The sequence below is a fragment of the Siphateles boraxobius genome, unplaced genomic scaffold (genome assembly GCF_051911475.1).
Source record: "Siphateles boraxobius isolate OS27281-9 unplaced genomic scaffold, OSU_SipBor_1 59, whole genome shotgun sequence".
In the NCBI taxonomy this organism is placed as follows: Eukaryota; Metazoa; Chordata; class Actinopteri; order Cypriniformes; family Leuciscidae; genus Siphateles; species Siphateles boraxobius.
In genome coordinates, this window is record NW_027509185.1 from 562,291 (window position 1) to 584,213 (window position 21,923).

General features: G+C 41.2%; 2 protein-coding genes across 3 annotated transcripts in view; both read left to right on the forward strand.

Moving 5' to 3' along the window:
- atf2 (activating transcription factor 2) overlaps nucleotides 1-4,153 on the forward strand; it is a 34,605-nt gene extending 30,452 nt beyond the window's left edge. For both annotated transcript variants that reach the window (XM_077206961.1, XM_077206960.1), the window contains one exon: nucleotides 1,596-4,153. In XM_077206961.1, the coding sequence (XP_077063076.1) occupies nucleotides 1,596-1,813 (218 nt within the window). In that variant the 3' untranslated portion in view covers nucleotides 1,814-4,153. The remainder of the gene's footprint in view (nucleotides 1-1,595) is intronic.
- Nucleotides 4,154-11,083: 6,930 nt separating this feature from the next.
- Nucleotides 11,084-21,923, forward strand: part of LOC143715288 (N-chimaerin-like) — a gene marked incomplete at its 3' end in the record, with an annotated part of 52,556 nt that continues 41,716 nt past the window's right edge. The window contains exons 1-3 of the mRNA XM_077206962.1: nucleotides 11,084-12,068; nucleotides 16,065-16,103; nucleotides 16,353-16,408. Coding sequence (XP_077063077.1) covers nucleotides 12,050-12,068; nucleotides 16,065-16,103; nucleotides 16,353-16,408 — 114 coding nt within the window. The remainder of the gene's footprint in view (nucleotides 12,069-16,064; nucleotides 16,104-16,352; nucleotides 16,409-21,923) is intronic.

The window sequence follows — 21,923 nt, forward strand, 5'->3', positions numbered from 1 at the left end:
GCCCGACACATAAACTGTAATTAAGAGCCCGAGCCCGATTTAAACCTGTCCATTTTTTTAATACGTGGATCGTTATAACTGACGTTCTCAACTACTTTCTATGTTACTTTCTCCCGCCCGCAACATTTTTGTCCCGCTCCCGCCCGCTCCCGCCCGCAAATAGACTCTTTTTTTGTAGGCTACCTCCAAATACTTTCGCCTACGTGTCGCCACCATACACATCAGCATAAATGCTCCTTATAAATTATTTGTTATTAAAGCATTAACACACAAACCACGGTTATAACATAAAAGCAAGCAGGCTACTGAGTGCATGGTTTGGCATGACTCAATGCACGCAAAGTGCGCTCCCTTAATAATTCCTAAAAAGCTGACATCAGTTCATCGCAATCTCACACATCTGTTATTATCAATGAACCTGACTGCACAATGCATCTTTCATAATATACAGTTTGTTTGTTATAATTTGAGGATTTGCCAGCTTACAGAATTCAGCACTGAACAAAAAGTCTGTTTTGAGCGGTGAGGGGAGTCTATTTTAAATGCTTCTGATTGGCCATTGCGTTCAAGAAATCAACACATATGTCTGTGATTGGCTACATCCCTCAACGCTGCAAACATGTTATAAAAAGAAACTCTGGCCTGTAAATCGTTTCTATTTTGTTTTAGTTGTTCTTGTTGCTTTTCTGCAACATATGAATAAAAATTTATTAGTTTTTATGTTTTACTCATAGTTATTTCTAGTTTGGGGGAGTCCCGCGAATCGTTTTATTCTCCCGTATCCGCACACAGAGTGAGTACTCAGCATTACCACTCGAGCCCGCCCTCGCACTCGGCCATCAAATCTAGTCCCGCGCCGCACTCTATTGCGTTGAGAGTGCACGTCTCTAGATCGGCGTCTCGCGCTCGCGCCATCCACTCAAAACGTAACGTTAGCCTACTACTCTTTGGCCGGCGCGCAAGCCCAAATAAGTACGTGCGGCGTGCCTGTTGTTTTGTTTCCGGTCTAGCTATCCGGTGTGATGTTGTAGTTTTTCTAACGTTACTAGTTGTTGCAACAGCATGTGAAAAAAATACAAAGTTTGCTAGGCCAAAAAGAGCGTTAATCTCGCGATAAAAAATTGACGCCGTTAAAATGTGTTTGCGTTAACGCCGTTAATAACGCGTTTAACGCACAGCACTAATATATATATATATATATATATATATATATATATATATATATATATATATATATATATATATATATATTTTTTTTTTTTTTTTAATCTACTTTATCGCATTTGGTTTATTCATCATACTCGCAGGTCAAGTCAAGCACTTTGCATTGTGGGACACTTTGCTCTGGTTGTGTAACTGCAAATGTTTTTGGTCATCTGGGAATTATGTGAAACATTTACATACTGTGCATGGTATATACACACAGCATTAATATTAGTATGACCCATCCACACACACACACACACATATCATTAGTACACACAATTTTAACAGACAACAACAAAAGAGCTGCGTGTGGTGTGTGTGAAAGCGGTTGAAAGCTGCTGATGTGGGTGTTGTTCGAGTCTCAGTCTCTGATGTGTTCTGTGTCTCAGAGCCGGAGAAGGAGGACAGCGGTGGGGAGATGTCTGTTCCCAGCAGCCCTCAGAACGAGGCCATCCAGCACAGCTCCATCAGCACATCCAACGGCATCAGCTCGTCCATGGCGCTGGAACTCAGACCCGGACCCGCTCTGGGCCCGCCAGCAGAACACAGCACAGAGGAGGAGGAGGAGGAGGAGTCTTCCTCACACGCACAGTCTTCTGGGAGCTGATCAGACCGATCGCTCACTTCAGTCCTTGCAGACATGTTGAAATGAGCCTCTGTTTTCATTTCAGCTCTGTTCAATCCAGCGCATTTTTACAAAGAGTGAGTACGGAAAGCCCTTCGGAGGCTATGCAGAAACTCAACTGATTGTTTTATGTTTTTTTTTGTGTATTTATTGCGTTAAACGCAGAGTATTTTGTAAGGATCAAGATTCACGATAGCCCAAATGTGTCTGGGTTCATAGCGAAAGGAAATGGACTTACGCACTATCAGAGGCGTAAAGTTCGAAGAATTGACCACTTTAATTTAATTTTTACAAAGAGTGAGTACAGTAGTTGGGAAAGCCCTTGGGAGGCTATGCAGAAAACTCTACTGATTGTTTTAAGTGTTTTTTATTTGTGGTGTATTTATTGAGTTTAACGCAGATTGTATTGGAAGGATCAAGACGGAATGATTCACGACAGCCCAAAAGTGTCCGGATTCATAATCCGTGTTTCCACCGCAGGAACGAGGGACATTGGGCTGATACTCGGTGTGTTTCCACCGCAGGAACCTGGGTCTAAATGAAGTTCCTGGTCAAAATGTCCCCGTCCAAAAGTCCCTGTTTGCGAGGTTGTGCTTCTTCAAGGTTCAGGAACTTTCAGGGGTGGGACTTGGGCGCTGGACATGGTTGAGTTGATTGGTTGAGTTCAAGCCGCATTTTGATTGGTTGACTCCACACAGCATTTTATTTCATCCACCATTTTTTTAATTTTTTGAAGTCGATGCGTGCAGTAAGTTATTTGCAATTAGAATCAACAATGGAGTTTAAAAAATACAACCGATGGACTGACTATGAGGTTCAAGCTTTATTAAGCTTAAATTTAGAGGATGAAATCCAACGGGAACTGTAAAGTAGCGCTAATCTTCACGGTACTTTAGACGCGGTGGAAACACAGACAGCAACAGGTCTGTGGGAAAAAAAGTTCCTGGGACAAATTGTTCTGGGTAATTTGGGTGGAAACGCGGCTGTAGTGAAAGGAAATGGACTTACTGAAGCACTATCAGAGGCGTAGCGCTGGAAGAACTGACCACTTTCATTTCTTTGCCTTTTATATTTTGCACATAAGGAGAGTGGAGTTTTTTTAATGCTCATTGTTTTAAGTGCTTGACTCAAGCAGTTCCAGCAGATTTTAGCTGTAGCTTTAAAACTAATTTTAAACTGATTGTCCGTCTTCTAGAAATAGTGACGTGTTGTGTGAATGTTTCAAATGTTTTTGGCATGTTAAAGGAAGTCATTGGGAAGATTTTCTGACGTGAACGATTGTTCCCTGGGCAGTGATTGTAGGAGTGCATTTTTCACAATGCAGGTTATTCATTTCTAATTGAAATTACAATTACACGTTTCTTTTGCGATTAAAATTTAATTAGTTAAATTTTAGGTGAATTTAGTGACAGCTTTCCATGGACTTATTTTGATAAGAAGCTTAAAGCTTTTTTATAAGCTTTTTTCCCGCTTATTAATAAAGTGGCTGACATTTGTATTTGTGGTGTCCGACTTTTAGAAACATTGAGAAAAGTCATTAGTTCATTCTCTTTAGTTTTCTTTCTGATTACAGTGTAATTAAGGAAGCGTTGTATATGCCATTATGATGAAGTCATTGTATGTGATCTCTACTGGTACTAGTTTTGTCTTGGGATCATGACAACAACAACAAATGTTTTAAAAATCGCCTGAACAAACCTTTAACTAAGGCTTTATTTTCCAACCTGTGTAAATGTTTTAAGCAATTCTGTCTTTTGACTTGGCAACTGAAAATAAACTAGAGCTGCTCTTCAAAGGAAACAATAACAGATATAAAACTCTCAAGTTCAACTATTAACTTAAGTTATGCTTAGTGACAATTACTAAGTAAGGAATAAATGAAGTCGTTCATTATTATTATCACTTTGCGTCCTCTTCTCTCTTTTAAATCTATTGGCTTACTACTGTGTAGTTCTACAAGCATTCTGTTTTGCTTTTGAGTAACTTGATTTTTGTTTATAAGGTACATTTGTATGACACTTGTTACGTGCTTACATGCATGACTGAATTCTCTAAGAGAATTAGACCAATGTTTTTCAACCATGTCTCTGTTGGTTTGTTGCAGTTGAACATCTTGTTACTCTTAGATTTCCAGCCAGGAAATGGCAGCTTTACAATGGGTGGTGGGGGGGAGGTTGGGTTTGTTCTTATTTACTGGGTCCACTTTGGAAAAAGGATGTGATAATTATTGTGTTTGCGGTCAACTTGTAACTTGTGAAAGTCATGTATAAATTATAATAAATTAATAAAATGTTGTAATAAATCTTTTATTAGCTCTTTAAAGCCATTTAAAGTCTCAGTCATTATAAAGATTGTCATTGAATGAAATAATGTTTTTTTTATTGTCTTCTATCTAGTTTTTTTTATGTATGGTATGTATTTTGCTTTGTAAACTCTGCCATCTTGTGGAGAAACCTGGAAAATTCAACTCAATATTATATTGTCACAGCATGGCAAAACATTAACAAACAGGTATGTTGAAGTAGCTGATGATTTGTTGGCATTTAATTTCATTTGCGGGCAAACTTGCTTGTCGAAACTTGGATTCCACAGAGTGGGAAAAATGAAAGATCCTCCCTGTAATCATGACAATACCTAAACTATATGGCAGCCTGCAGTTCTCATTCTTCAAAATACAAACAACTGCTCAACAACAGGTATAAAAAGCCCTACTAATGAAACAAACCTACATTAACAACAATGCTGGAAAGACATGCATAGTGCTTGCTATGCGATTCATAAAACTGAATGTAACGCAAAGATAAATGAACATTACCAATGTTACAACTTAGCATATGTAAAGTGTACGCACTTTCTAAAAAGTACAAAATTGTAAAATGGCATGACACCTTCAAAGAAAAGGATTCATACACTGCAGAGGAGCTGTTATTATAGGCTCTGTCCCAAATGGCCCACTTCATGTGCACTTTCGGTCTTGTGGACTTGCAATGGCTGCCGCGTGCGCGTGTCAATTACGTCCATGAGACCGTAAATGGTGTCCAGTTTAGTCCTTTTAGGTTTCAGAAGGGTGCTCACGAGTGTCACTAAAATGACAAATGGGACACCCTACAGCAGGGGTGCCTAATCATGCTCCTGGAGATATACCTGCCTGCAAAGTTCAGCTCCAAACCTAATCAAACACAACCGAACCAGCTAATTAAGATCTTCAGAAGCGCGTGATAACTCCTGACCGTTGTGTTGGATCTGGACTCTTCAGGTTGGTAGATCTCCAGGAACAGGATTGGGAATTATAATCTGTTATTTAAAGAAAGTCATAAGTGAGAGTGAATCGGAGTGAACTTGCATGCATGACGCGAAGACGAACATGATGACCAGGGTTGCCAAGTCCATGGTTTTCCTGCAGAATTGGGATGCTTTAAACTGTTGCTGCTGATTCAATCAAATTCAAATAGAAACAACACAGTAAAGTGAAAAGTTACAACTGCATGATGTAACCACCTTTTGTATAAACGTGCACTGTACAGGTCTAAAGAATGTTTTTGCTCAGGTGCCAAAATGTCTGCCGAATAGATAAAAGTATTGCTCAGCAACAAAAACAATTAGAGGGAACATTGGACGGCGTGTTGCATCTGATTTGAGACCTGTGAGCTTTGAATTGTACTCTGCGTACTTACAAGTTCAAGATGCTAATGTTCAAGAATATAGTGTCTTAAATTCAATATGGATTGGATTGTCATTATAGACCTAATGGACACACACTTTCATATCGAAATTCTGCCACAGCGTAGGAAGTATCTCAGGTTCACTATCGGGGCGAAGCTTACCAATATCGGGAGCTTCTGTTCAGCCTAACCTTGTCACCCCGCATATTCAAGAAGTGCATGGATGCTACGCTGACTCCAGAGAACTCAATTATAATGATGACTGGCTCATATTGGCCCAGTCAAAGGAGTTCAGCATTAAGATGTTGTTCTTGGTTGTTTTTGAGAATTTGGGGATGAGACTGAAGATCAGAAAACGTGATCTCTTCCCGAGGCAGAAGATAATGTTTCTTGGATTGGTGTGGGATTCAATTTCCATGCAGGTACACTCCTGCTAAAATCGAGTACATTCTGATCGCCATGAAGGAAACCAAGGTAGGTCGATAAATTCTGTCCAACAATACCAAAGACTGTATTGCCAGCATGATAACTTTGGGGCTGCTATACATGAGACCATTTCAGATGTGGCTAAAAGCTGAAGATGATAAGGGCAGCATGCAGAGTGCTTAGTTCCCTTTCAATGTGCAGGAGTCCCCGGTTCCACAATAAGGTCTTGTTGTCATTGCAAGAATGCCTCCCTTATAGGATGGGGTGACTTTCTGAATGGTCGCCCGGCCCAGGGGCTCTGGGAAGGCAGACATCTCCTTAACATTAATTGCCTGGAGATTCCTCCTATTTCTGTCTCTCGGGTACTTCCTCCTAGACCTGAGGGGCTACAACATGTTGGTACTGTATGGACAGACAACATGTCAGTAGTCTTACATAAATCATCAGGGCAGATTGCATTCACACCCCTGTTCAGATTGGTGCAGTCACCATTCCAGGGCATTGAAATATGGGAGCACACATCTGGTCGAGGCAGGTGCTGAGGCCTGGGGAATAGAGACTACACCTCAAGGTAGAGGTTCAACAGAGCAGAATTGGATCTGTTCGCCTCAGAGGAGTCGACCCACTGTCCATTCTGGTTCCCCATCACACCTCTACGTCTACATCCCCTAATCAGCAGTTCTGAGTGTGGTTCTCGGACCTGATATCTCTCCTGGAAGGCTCTCCCTGGAGATTCAGATGATATTTCACCCCAAGCCCGAGATGTGGAAGCTGTCGGTCTGGTCCCTGAGGTGTCAGGTCCTGAGGATTTTTGTCAATCGCTCAGGCTTGTGAAGTGAATCCGATTAATTACTAGTCTGCTTTGGAGGCCGTGGCTTTGGAGGTTCCCCATCTCCAAGCAGCTTCTGTCCCACTGAATTGTTGATGCAATTTCTTTCGCCTATGAGCCTTTTGGGATGTCTTCGCCTCTAGGCGTCAGAGCCACTAGGAGTGTGGATTCTTCTAAGGTCACAAAAGTTGATGAAAAACACAGCAACTTTTTTGAGCAATGTTGCCAAGCGATGTTGCTTGGGCACTTTCCCATTGAGAAGAGGCAACAAATTTCTATCTGGATACATTAGATCTGTCGTGGGCCCTGTGTCTCACCTTTGACGGCAACATTGCCCAACAACATTGCTCAAAAAGTTGCCCTGTGTATCATAACCTTAAGGCTGGTACTCTCCAGGCCACACACATTCATTAGGTTTTAATAGTTTGGATATGGATTCAACCCCAGGATCCCAGGTTGTTTTGGGTTAATTCTTCTTTTCTGGCCACTTTATTTTGATGGTCCCTTTAACACATTCTGATGACTATAAGTAATGTTGCCCCAATATGTCTACTAACGCTCAGACTGTTAATAAAATAAAGTGTTACCAAAAAAAAGAAATCACAACCTTTTGGTCGGTCATTTTTTCACTTTGCTTATAAGCATGCAACGCCTCTAGGGATCAAGTGTACTATACTGGGTGCATGGTTTCTTTTTAGTCGTTAGCTAAAAGGTGCGCCCTAATGAGATGTTGTGCTGTGGCAGACTGGTCCTTTTCTTAGACGTTCATTGATTTTATAATTTTGACAATGAATGTACAAAGAAAGATACATCAGAAACCTTCAAGAGGTTAACAGGTTTATGCGCACTTATACTTCACAACATAATTTGCTGAATATCATCCAGTCTTAGAGATTCACGCAGTCTCTGTGAAAGAAGATAAAGAAGATTCTGTATGCTTTTTAATCAAATTAACTTCCTTTTTAGCCTTTTGATTTGCGCAGAATGCTTTGCCTCTATGCATTAGATTGTGCCCTTTAAGTCTTTAAAATTCAGTTTACCTGTGGGACTTGCAGTACGCTTCATCCTTGGGTAGTGGGGCCTACTCCACCTGGTTAATATGCCTAATAATATGTTTGTGGTGTGACCCCAACGTCATGACGCAGTGTTCAGTTCCACTTGAAAGGAAACGTCTCAGGTTACGTATAGTAACCCTGTCACTTAGAGTGGAACGAGACACTGCATCACTTTGCCATAGATCACGCAATGCCTGAAAATGTCTTCCTTCAGGAAATTAGACTCTGGTGATGTGCATCTATTTATGGTCTCAGTAAGCGAACAGCTATGTCACCTGACCACACTGTAGGCCAATAGAATTGCCGTGTTTTCACACGTCCATTAGACACCAGCTCACACAACATCTCTTTCCCCTTTCATGTTATATAGAATTCATTTATTATGGTGACGTTTATATATGGTTAACCACACCATAATTGCTGCAACGTGACTTTTGAACTGAATTATTTAAAGAAACGAATTCAAAAGAGCGATTCTTTGTCAAATTGGACATTTTTAGTCAGGAGTGATGCTGCTCCCTCTCCTGTTTTACCTGGTATTGTTGTATCAACAGCCTCGGAGAAGCTCATCCCGCATCTCACAGGGTGTGTTAAATATTGCTCACACATCATATTGTTTTCTCAAGCATGAGCTTTAGCCTGACAAGACTGAGAGGAACTAAACAGAGTGTGGATGTACTGACCTTTCAGTGTTTCTGGACGAGTGCATCTACAGTTTGTTGAGAATGCCAGCACTGCCCAGTCACTGTTGTACATGTCAAATCAAATTATTTTAGCTGAGTCATCAGCACCTTCATATTTACCACATTATTGCTTTCAGACTCATTTTAAACTGAATAATTTAAGGACATAAACTAGCAACATGCCTGTTAAAAATTGCATTGTGTATTGTAATTGCAGTAATGAGATATATTTTTCTCAACCTTTAGGATGTGATTTCTAACCATTCATTTATTTTGTAAATTACATAATTATTTAACATCAGGTAAATTAAATCTAGCAGCATCATAAGGGTTCTTAACATAAAACCAAGCAATTTCCAAAAGATCCAGAATCCTTGTTCAAAAATAACCATTACTTCAGCCTACACACACGACACGCCTCACACCTCTTTTTGGTCTTCTTGTATTCAACAGACTCTTTAGGATATTTACTTTTATTCAACGGCAGGAAACGAGAGCTGAACAATAAATGCAGTGTCAGGGCCTCAAGTCCTCTGAGCATAACCACTGGGTGACTATTGTCTGAACTTCCTGTTAACGTGTGTGTAATACGCACTTAAACTTCTGTCAGTTCAGGGTGACACAGCCATCTGGGAAATATATTGGAGAGTTTGTTTTACTTTAAACCAATGAAAGGTTCAAGCCTTAGCAGAGCTTCAAGTGCTTTGCAATGTAGCATATAGTGATATTATTTTGGGTAAAGTTCTAAGAGTACTTAGTATACTATTTTATACAAGTGTTCGGTCAAATTTGTGAAAAATAAAAAACAAATAGACATGAATTTAATAGTTTTCTACTTTGGCATTTTGCACTACAACAACTCTAAAATTAAGCTCATATCTGCATGCCTCATATAAAGTATGCAATTTGTGGCATCTAATGCCAGTGTTTCTTACACTGCTTTTTAACTTTGGCACACCTATACTGCTGAATGGTCAACACAATAAAAAAATATTTTTTGTCACTGAATGTAATAAGATAATGAAGACAGGGTGCTACAAAAAATGGCAAGAAAAAGACAGCGTAACAATTTTTTTTTATAATAGTAGAGCAGTGTCAGAATCACAAACAAATTACTTTTTTACAAATAACAGGTTTTTAAAAGATATCCCTGCGAAATTCGACAAAAGTGCACACCAGTCTATCACAGGGCTCTCTCTCTCTCTCTCTCTCACACACACACACACACACACACACACACACACACACACACACACACACACACACACACACACACTCACACACACACACACACACACGCACACACACATCCACATCGGTCAGTTTAGGGTCTCCAATTCACCTATCCTGTTCGCAATCTTTGCATTGTGGGGGAAATCGGAGCACCCAGAAGAAACGTCTCGGTTACTAATGTAACCTCGGTTTCCTATAAGAAGGGAACGAGTATTGCGTAAGTTAGCTTATGCTATGGGAAAAGTCCTTTTCTCGAGAATATTGAAGCAAATTTTTTAAAACGCAGTGCAGCTGCACAGCAGACATACAGCTGAGCCCCTTAACTCGCTCATTGGCTTGTGCTGCAGCAACTGCACGAATCTATGATGAGCTAGGATGCGCAAACCAATCAGGACGCTTTGCGCCCATGCATGTCAGAGCTCGCCAGAATGGGCGTGGCTTATAGCTATATATATAGCCCCTTATAGCCCCATTTCGCCATAGAATTCAGGTTAAATCGACTGAAACGATCCCCTGATCAAACCACAGTAGTTATGCAATACTCGCTCCCTACTCTCAGGGAATCGAGGTTACGTTGGGAACCAAGACGTTCACTTTCGGAGAGGTCTCTCGTATTGCGTAAATTAGCTTACGCTATGGGAACCCCTCTCAAAATGCTGTGTGTGCTTTAAAAACTTCGCCCCATAATATAGCCTAGGGCCAAGCGGCCGAGGCTCATAGAAGAGTGAAGTTATTAGTCATAGCCAGGTCTGTGGCGCTGCGCAGGTATCTGAAAGCTTCCGGTTCAGATCCAGACTCATCCATTGAGTAGAGAAGTTTGGCCTGAAAAACCTGGAGGACAGCCATGGTGTGAAGCGCCGACGCAGCTTGGCCAGCGGAGGCGTAGGAGCTGAAGTGGCGAGGCAAGGCTTCGATGGGTGGATACTTGTTTCCATCCCATAGCGGTGGGCGGGCAGAGGTGTGCGGCCACCGGCTCTTCGAGGGGAGGAATCGCTTCGTACCCTTTTTCCACAGTGCCGTCGATGGTCGAGATCGTTGAGGAGAATGAAGGCTTTAGATGAGCTGAATGCGACGCTTTCCGCGACTTCGTTAGCTCGTTATGCACTTCTGGAAAGAAGGGGGCGGGTCTCTGCTGAGGGGCCTGTCGGCGCCCCTGCAGGAACCATTCGTCCAGCCTGCTGCGTGTGGGAGAAGACCACTCAACGGCCTTAGTTAGCACGCGGAGAAGCTCTGCGTCAAAGCTGGTTCTCACGTCATTCGTGCTGGCTTGTGTTGAGGGCACGGGGTCAGTCACGGAGCCCGCCCATTCCTCACATTCAGATGCAGTGAGAGAAACGCTGTCATCCTTCTCATCTTCCTCTTCTGATCCACCAAAGGAGACGAGACCGGCTGCTTGCTGAGAGGGGCGCTGGTCCGCCTGAGTAAATAGGACCAGTGAGGGTGTTTCTCTGGGAGAGAGCGAGGCATGCGGGGACTGGCGTGTGCTCGCTCATGTTCATCCGCTATGGCATCCTCTGTGCGCTGCGCTTTTTCTTGCGTGGGTCAATCAGAGGAAAGGCTGGAGCGGGAGGCACAGGGTCGTCGTGGGTGAACGTAGCCAGACGAGAGCGCAGGGTGGAGAGAGCCATTTCATCACATCCCGGGCAGCCGCCCTTAGCGAGTGCAGCTTCCGCGTGGTCACAGCCCAGACAGGAAGCCCAGAGGATGTGATGATGCATGTCATTTGTTTCCAAAAATATTATAATTTATTTTATCTGTTATTTATTTGCATTGTACTGTGACTTTCCAGTCACTACAATGCAAATAGACAGTGCATGAGGAAAAAATATTTGTCTAATTGTCATATTAGAACACTTAAACACATACACTGCATCATCATGTCGTCACAGAGAGGGGCTCTCCATGGTAACGCGCCATGAAGAGGCTGCAGTCCCTGAGGAAGAGCGAGCGCGCGCGCGCGTGTGTCTGGGGATCTGGTCATGTGGTCTCACAAGATGGCGACTTCAGTGCTGGGATGTGAGGAGTGAATCAGACCTGCAGTAAAACACACAGCGCTCATCACACAACTGCTACTCACACACCCGATCATCTCTCCTCACACAACACATTCATTCTCCAGTGCTCGCTGTTGCTTTCTCTGGGATTTAAAGTTGAGCTCGTCAACATCGCTTATGCATGATTCCTAGATTGGACAATTCATCAAAACCCATCGCCTTCAGAATATAATCATATAGTCAGATTCGTTCCTTGAGGAATAACTGTGGATGTGAGGATATAAGGCAGATTGTGTGTGTTATTCAAACCTTTGTCCATCTGGATCACTGACTGCAATGGCCATCCATGTGTTCGGTGAGTCGATCATATTTCATTGCTTTTATTATAGTTTATATGCCAACAGATCGCAGTGTGTAATGTGTGTGAACGCAAACACACACATAGATTTGACACATTTCCCTTTGAGCGTGTGATGTTGCGCTTCATAACATGATATATTGTATCATTTTTTCAGTGGAAAGTAACAATAGTCACTGACCATCAGGGTTTTTATTTGCATCATTGCGTGTAGATGAACACAAGTCACAATGAGATCATGCAGACAAAATAAGTTTGACTTCACCCTGCAGTTTGTCATTGTTCTGATGTTATTGGAGGAGATCAGGTTATTCTTCTCTTTTGTTTGTCTTATTTGCTTTGTTGAAGTAGTCGCAGTATCGTCCTTCAAATAGCAACAGGTTAATAGCATTGAACCAGCATGGAGAAACGCATGTTGACATGTTCTTTGACTCAATCTAAAATATTTCAAGCAAATTAAAATGCAAGATGTTTATGAGCTCATATTAATTATTAGACTAGAATAAATTAATTACTGGTCTATAGAATAGAATAAGCGGTTTATACATTTCATCATAAATAATGTCACAGCAGGACATTAGCAGCATTTCAAATGAACTTGTGAACAAAAGGTGATTCAAATGAATGAAAAACCATCTAAATGCACACATTTGAACCTAAAACCTGAATTTGATTGAAAACAAGCTCTTGGACATGTTATATATCAGGATATGGCCTCAAACACTTGTTGATATTATGGAGAAAATGTGTGCTCTTATCTTTGGACGAGGAGACATAGTTTTTCTATTAATATGTAATGCTGAATCATACACGCAGATTATCAGGTCTAGTGTGTGACTGTTATAAGAAGATAAGGTTAAATGCATAGTTCATCCAAATTTTTTTTTTTAAATCCCTTAATTTACTTGTTCTCAAGTCATCCTCGGTGTATGAGTTTCTTCTATCAGATGAATACAATCAGAGTTATATTAATAAACACTCTTTAATGTTCCAATAATGGCAGGGAATGGTACCTTAGATTTTAAAGCCCAAAAAAACGCATCCATCCATCATAAAAATAATCTGAATGGCTCCATAATGTTAATAAAGCCCTTCTGAAGTGAAGAAAAATATCCATATTTATAAGTCTAACTCATAAACTATAATCACTGGCCTCCGGTAGCAGCCGTGTGCGAGTCGAGTTCTGGCGAGTGGAAGAGTGACCTCTGACCCGACGCAAGATATTGACAAACGTGGAAGCGCAGAGGACAGAGCGAAACACCAGTCAGGAATTAAAAGTGTAAAACAAGAATTTTTAAAGAGAAATGTGGGAGGAACTTGAATTTGTTGCCCAGCTCTATTTGTTTGAGCCGCGAGAGGCGTCAAAGCTTACGCTAGTCCTAAATCATACGCCATTTGTCAGGTCAAAGGTCCATTGTCATGCGTCGGGTCAGAGGTCACCCGTCATGCGTCGGGTCAGAGGTCACCCGTCATGCGTCGGGTCAGAGGTCACCCGTCATGCGTCGGGTCAGAGGTCACCCGTCATGCGTTGGGTCAGAGGTCACCCGTCATGCGTTGGGTCAGAGGTCACCCTTCATGCGTCGGGTCAGAGGTCACCCGTCATGCGTCGGGTCAGAGGTCACTCGTCATGCGTCGGGTCAGAGGTCACTCATCATGCGTCGGGTTAGAGGTCACCTTTCATGCGTCGGGTCAGAGGTCACCCGCCATGTGTCGGGTCAGAGGTCACTCGTCATGCGTCGGGTCAGAGGTCACTCGTCATGCGTCGGGTCAGAGGTCACCCGTCATGCGTCGGGTCAGAGGTCACCCGCCATGCGTCGGGTCAGAGGTCACTCGTCATGCGTCGGGTCAGAGGTCACCCGTCATGCGTCGGGTCAGAGGTCACCCGCCATGCGTCGGGTCAGAGGTCACCCGTCATGCGTCGGGTCAGAAGTCACCCGTCATGCGTCGGGTCAGAGGTCACTCGCCATGCGTCAGGTCAGAGGTCACTCGTCATGCATCGGGTCACTCGTCATGCGTCCGGTCAGAGGTCACCCGTCATGCGTCGGGTCAGAGGTCACTCGCCATGCGTTGAGTCAGAAGTCACCCGTCATGCGTCGGGTCAGAGGTCACTCGCCATGTGTCAGGTCAGAGGTCACTCGTCATGCATCGGGTCACTCGTCATGCGTCCGGTCAGAGGTCACTCGTCATGCGTCCGGTCAGAGGTCACCCATCATGCGTCGGGTCAGAGGTCACTCGTCATGCATCGGGTCACTCGTCATGCGTCCGGTCAGAGGTCACTCGTCATGCGTCCGGTCAGATGTCACCCGCCATGCGTTGAGTCAGAGGTCACCCGTCATGCGTCGGGTCAAAGGTCACTCGTCATGCGTCGGGTCGGAGGTCACTCGCCATGCGTCGGGTCAGAGGTCACCCGCCATGCGTCGGGTCAGAGGTCACCCGTCATGCGTCGGGTCAGTGGATATTTTTCTTACACAAACACATGGCTTTGCTTCAGAAGGCCTTTATGAAATCTCTGGAGTCGTATGGATTTCTTTTATGATGGACGGATGCACTTTTGGGGGGTTTCAAAAATCTAAGGTACCATTCAATCCCATTTTAAAGCTTGGAAAAGAGACAGGATATTTTTTATACTGGCTCAGAGTCCAAATGCTTCAAACTTGGAAGTACCCTTTGTGATGAACATAATAGAATGTTTTTTTTTCTATTTTGGATGTTTCTGAGAAAGGAAGAGGAAGCTGTCAGAGGCTTTTTCCTTGGAGAGAGAGAGAGAGAGAGAGAGAGAAAGAGAGAGAGAGAGAGAGAGAGAGAAAGAGAGAGAGAGAAAGAGAGAGAGAGAGAGAGAGAGAGAGAGAAAGAGAGAGAGAGAAGAGAGAGAGAGAGAGAGAGAGAGAGAGAGAGAGAGAGAGAGAGAGAGAGAGAGAGAGAGAGAGAGAGAGTTGTTGTAATGAGGAGTGCAGTATTGTGGAGCGGGGCCAGTCGTGATGTGAAGGGCCTCTCCTCTATTGTTCATGAAGTGCTCACTGCAGGGTCTTTACACAGGGTTTCCTGCTCGTATTCATTAATCATATAATGAACACTCGGAAGAAGCATCTACATCTTACTGTCAGCTTAACTGCAAATTCATTCAGAAACGCCACCAAAATTGTATCCTGTGCAAAATATCCTGTATTTAAAAAAAGAGAACTAAAAATAAGAAGTCTCTTCTGTTTATCAAGCCTGCATTTAATAATTTGATGAAAAATACAATAAAACTGTAATATTGTGAAATAATGTTACAATTTAAAATAACTGTTTTCTATATTAATATATAGTGAAATGTAATTTATTCCTGTGATCAAAGCTGAATTTTCAGCATCATTACTCCAGTCTTCAGTGTCACATGATCCTTCAGAAATAAAGTGACAACAGCCTAGTTACCTGAGGTCATTATTAATGCTAATCAAACAACAAAAGAGAAAATCTCTCACTGTTCGTCTTAATCGCTTTTTGTCATTTTAGTAAGAATAAATGTATATTTAATTTATAAAGCAAAGACTATGCATTGTTTTTTTTTATACATTTGATTACTTTATACGTTTTATGCAGTATTTCCAGTGGTTGTTTTTTAGGCTAGAATTAATTTTTTTTTTATATTTTGGTATATATTTTGGTTATATTTTAATATAATATAATATTTCCTCTGTGTCTTGCATTGTCAAATAAAATGAATATAATAGTAATAAAAGGGTTTTAGTAAAAAAAAAAAAAAAAAAAAACTTTAATAAAATAATATAAAAACTGCAACTCCTCCTGTTGTCCAGCAGACGGCAGTCTCACACCATCAACACACACACGTGAGGCTCTTGAGATGTTTGCTTTGGCTTACACATACTCATGTCACATCACTAATACACATAAAGATGTAAACATGAATTCTACTAGCGTTTCTTTGAAATGTGTCATTTTTCATGCGCGAGCACTTGTTTAATTGAATCATGTCTCTTTTTTCCCTCTCAGATAATGATGAGTACAGACCTCCCGTGTGGAAATCCTATTGTAAGTGTACTTAATAATTCAGCGACAAATAAAAGTGCAAAAAAGTGTTTTCTGTAAAATTTCCTTTGCAGTAAGATTTCACAAGTAAACATAATTCTAGTAGAGTATCTGGAGAAGTACAGCTAATAAAAAGTTATTTCAACTGCATTTTCCCAAAAAAATAAGCCATATACATAATACAGAAATGCGCAGTTAGATATGTATATATAATAAACAGTATATTCCCCTTGTCCTGTTTGATTGTAATAGTGTACCAGCTCCAGCAGGAGGCGCCGCATCCACGCAGAGTCACATGCACATCTGAGGTGAGTGTGTGAATATCTACACTAGAATCGCAACACAAATAAGCTCTCTGAAAATGAAAGGGTTTTAATAAATGTGTAAATGTAAGACAAAAACATGTGAAGCGCCCCCTGGAGGAAGACACATTAAGGACTATCTATCTCATGTGTGCTTGTGTTGAGCCCTGTCCTGTGCTGTTTGCTCACAACCCTCAGTTCATATAGTTTGTTGATATTTCTGTGCATGGTAAATGTTTTGGGATCAGCGGGAATATTAAATAGGTCACCCATCTTCACTGAATTACTAATTGCACGATGGTCTAGACCTCTGGTCCTCCAGAGGCGAGATGCAATATGAACAGCGCAGAAGAGAAGTGCGCCGCTCCATTACTCAGGCTGATATTAGTGGCAGTAATTAAGGATGGAGATTGGAGATGCTGCTGTTGAATTATTCATCTGCATCATGATAATCTTGTGTTTGTGGAAACGGCCTCCGGTCCAGCGCTGCGTTTAGAGACGGGGGTGAAACATTTAAACTCATTGCCCTGCCCCATCACAGTCTGAACAGATGAACATTAATTATGAAATCTGATGGTCACTATTAGCTGCTGTTTGGTATGTTCTTTAATGATAATATGATGGATTTATAATATGGTGGTGATCATATTGGTGTTCATAATATTTAGGCTATATATTTATTTATTTAATTAAGAATTAAGTTTGATTAAGCCTGTACTCGTTCTATCCTCATGATCACAATTTTCACCTTAAAATGAAAAGCAAGTCATTTGAAAATGAAGCCTATTTTAGGACTTTATTGTTTATTTATTTTTTTCACAAAAATTAAACAAATTTATCCCCAGTAAAAATTACTGTCGCACAATTTTGTGTAAATTTTGTGTTCTTTAATTATTTAAATCAGTAGAAATTATAAACAGCAAAACAAATACGGTGATGGTTTAATACTTAAAATTACATTTTTATTTATACATTTATTTATTCTTTCAGAATTTAGAAATAAGATTATAAAAAGCTAGTTACATTTCACACCAAAATGAAAAGAACAATAATTTGTACTTTATTTTTTGGCTAATTTTTTTTTTGCCTATTTTAGTTTTTTGTTGTTGCTTTGTGACATTTTTCATGACAATAAACACATTCATCCCCAGTAAAAATACAATAGTACTTTTGTTTTACATTTATAGCAAAACAAATGCAGTGATAGTTCAAATACTATTAATTCATTCATTCAGAATTCAGTTTGATTCTGCATTTTTTCTTTTGCATTGACATTATTTTCCCCATTAAACATTACTGTAGTACAATGATTTTTTTTTTTTTACTTCAAGCAACATTATAGGCAGCACAACAAATACCACAATGGTTTAACATTTAATTGTACTTATTTTTTTGTTGCATTGTTAAAAAAATACAAAATCGTACAGATCATAAAATAGGCTGAATTTTCTTTAAGCAAAATGCAATTTTCAATTACTTCTTTTTAATTTTTCAATGACATATGTCCTGAATATTTCTTGACAGATTTCCCTTCAGTTTTTCTGAACTTTTCTGTCTCGACTGACTTTGCTTTTTTTAAAGCAGGCAAACGCGATCCTTCACGAGTGGTGTAGCACTAATATTCTGTTAAGTTTTAGTGTAACCGGTGTTTTATATATTTGCATGTTCTCGTTGATCATAAAGAACATGCTCCTCCAGAAAGCCATATGCTCTAGTGCCTTTTAAAGCCGTAGACGTGTGTGTGTGTGTGTGTGTGTGTGTGTGTGTGTTTGGAGGGAGTTTTAATAAGATGTTGATCTGCTGAACACTGATGGTGTCTCCTGCTGTTAGCACAATTCAGCAGGTATTTTACCCCCCACCCCCCCCCCATCCCGCCTCAGCTGACTGGACCTCTTCTTAATTAATGCTGGATTAACATTAAACAGATGCACGCTGCTTTTCATGTTTATCTCAAGGGCTTCTTAAGGATTCATTCTGGCCCGTTCCCCGCTCTGGGCTTCTGGCCATTATCTGCCCCTGTAAAGCGCATCAGTCCTGTGCGGGGCGGGGGGTTATTGTGCCAAGAGGTTTAACCCAGTCTAATCCCCTTCAAATGGCCCCACGTTTATTTTTTTTGCATTTAGAACATGCAAATCAGTGAGCAAAGTCCTCACACACACACACACACACACACACACACACACACACACACACACACACACACACACACACACTGTCCAGAGCTCAGCACACAACTCACTGGACACTTCAAAAGCGTTCGGCTTTCCTTTTATCAAGAGTCATGATGACGGATAGTGCTTTTGCGTCAGGACGTGGCGACCTCAGTGGCCCGCCTAATTTTAAACCCATAATCCGTATTTATTGTAATCTAGGTCATTATTTTTTTTACGTCGCAGAATTTTCTTTGTGGTTGTTCCATGTTAAGTGTTCAGCAAACACAAAATGGTGAAATTTTGAAAGTTGTGTCCCAGGAGTTCATAGTTGCCAGGATTTTTTAAAATAATTTAGACACTGAAATAGATATTCTGATTTCTTAGTTTGCTCATTTTCAAAACGTGTCTTCATTAATGCAAATATCTAATCAGCCAATCACATGGCAGCAACTCAATGCAAGATCAAGTTCAAGTTCAAGTGCAAGAATAGGGAAAACAGGTGATTTAAGTGACTTTGAACATGCCATGGTCAGACGAGCTGGTCTGAGTGTTTCCAGAAACTGCTGATCTACTGGGATTTTCACACACAACCTTCTCTAGGGTTTACAGAGAATTATCAGAAATAGAGGAAATATCCAGTGAGTGTCGGTTCTGTGGGAGAAAATGCCTTTTTGAGGTCAGAGGAGAATGACCAGACTCTTTCAGCTGATAGAAAGACAACAGTAACTCAAATAAGCACTCGATACAACTGAGATCTGCAGAAGAGCATCTCTGAACACACAACACATCAAACCTTGAAGCAAAAGAGCATCTCTGAACACACAACACACCAAACCTTGAAGCAGAAGAGCATCTCTGAACACACAACACATCAAACCTTGAAGCAAAAGAGCATCTCTGAACACACAACACACCAAACCTTGAAGCAGAAGAGCATCTCTGAACACACAACACACCAAACCTTGAAGCAGAAGAGCATCTCTGAACACACAACACATCAAACATTGAAGCAGAAGAGCATCTCTGAACACACAACACACCAAACCATGAAGAAGAGCATCTCTGAACACACAACACATCAAACCTTGAATCAGAAGAACATCTCTGAACACACAACACACCAAACCTTGAATCAGAAGAACATCTCTGAACACACAACACATCAAACCTTGAATCAGAAGAACATCTCTGAACACACAACACACCAAACCTTGAATCAGAAGAGCATCTCTGAACACACAACACATCAAACATTGAAGCAGAAGAGCATCTCTGAACACACAACACACCAAACCATGAAGAAGAGCATCTCTGAACACACAACACATCAAACCTTGAATCAGAAGAACATCTCTGAACACACAACACACCAAACCTTGAATCAGAAGAACATCTCTGAACACACAACACACCAAACCTTGAATCAGAAGAGCATATCTGAACACACAACACATCAAACCTTGAAGTAGAAGAACATCTCTGAACACACAACACACCAAACCTTGAATCAGAAGAGCATCTCTGAACACACAACACACCAAACCTTGAAGTAGAAGAGCATCTCTGAACACACAACACATCAAACCTTGAAGCAGAAGAGCATATCTGAACACACAACACATCAAACCTTGAAGTAGAAGAACATCTCTGAACACACAACACACCAAACCTTGAAGTAGAAGAACATCTCTGAACACACAACACACCAAACCTTGAAGTAGAAGAGCATCTCTGAACACACAACACATCAAACCTTGAAGCAGAAGAGCATATCTGAACACACAACACATCAAACCTTGAAGTAGAAGAACATCTCTGAACACACAACACACCAAACCTTGAAGTAGAAGAACATCTCTGAACACACAACACACCAAACCTTGAAGCAGAAGAGCATCTCTGAACACACAACACAACAAACCTTGAAGTAGAAGAACATCTCTGAACACACAACACACCAAACCTTGAAGTAGAAGAACATCTCTGAACACACAACACACCAAACCTTGAAGCAGAAGAACATCTCTGAACACACAACACAACAAACCTTGAAACAGAAGAACATCTCTGAACACACAACACATCAAACCTTGAAGCAGAAGAACATCTCTGAACACACAACACAACAAACCTTGAAGCAGAAGAACATCTCTGAACACACAACACATCAAACCTTGAAGCAGAAGAACATCTCTGAACACACAACACATCAAACCTTGAAGCAGAAGAACATCTCTGAACACACAACACATCAAACCTTGAAGCAGAAGAACATCTCTGAACACACAACACAACAAACCTTGAAGCAGAAGAGCATCTCTGAACACACAACACATCAAACCTTGAAGCAGGAGAACATCTCTGAACACTAAACACACCAAACCTTGAAGCAGAAGAGCATCTCTGAACACACAACACACTAAACCTTGAATCAGAAGAGCATCTCTGAACACACAACACATTAAACATTGAAGCAGAAGAGCATCTCTGAACACACAACACTTCAAACCTTGAAGCAGAAGAACATCTCTGAACACACAACACATTAAACATTGAAGCAGAAGAGCATCTCTGAACACACAACACTTCAAACCTTGAAGCAGAAGAGCATCTCTGAACACACAACACATCAAACATTGAAGCAGAAGATCATCTCTGAACACACAACACACCAAACCTTGAATCAGAAGAGCATCTCTGAACACACAACACACCAAACCTTGAATAAGAAGAGCATCTCTGAACACACAACACATTAAACATTGAAGCAGAAGAGCATCTCTGAACACACAACACACCAAACCTTGAAGCAGAAGAGCACCTCTGAACACACAACACATCAAACCTTGTATCAGAAGAGCATCTCTGAACACACAACACATCAAACCTTGAAGCAGAAGAGCATCTCTGAACACACAACACATCAAACCTTGAATCAGAAGAGCATCTCTGAACACACAACACATCAAACATTGAAGCAGAAGAGCATCTCTGAACACACAACACATCAAACCTTGAAGCAGAAGAGCATCTCTGAACACACAACATATCAAACATTGAAGAAGAAGAGCATCTCTGAACACACAACACATCAAACCTTGTATCAGAAGAGCATCTCTGAACACACAACACATCAAACCTTGAATCAGAAGAGCATCTCTGAACACACAACACATCAAACATTGAAGCAGAAGAGCATCTCTGAACACAACACATCAAACCTTGAATCAGAAGAGCATCTCTGAACACACAACACATCAAACCTTGAATCAGAAGATCATCTCTGAACACACAACACATCAAACATTGAAGCAGAAAATCATCTCTGAACACACAACACACTAAACCTTGAATCAGAAGAGCATCTC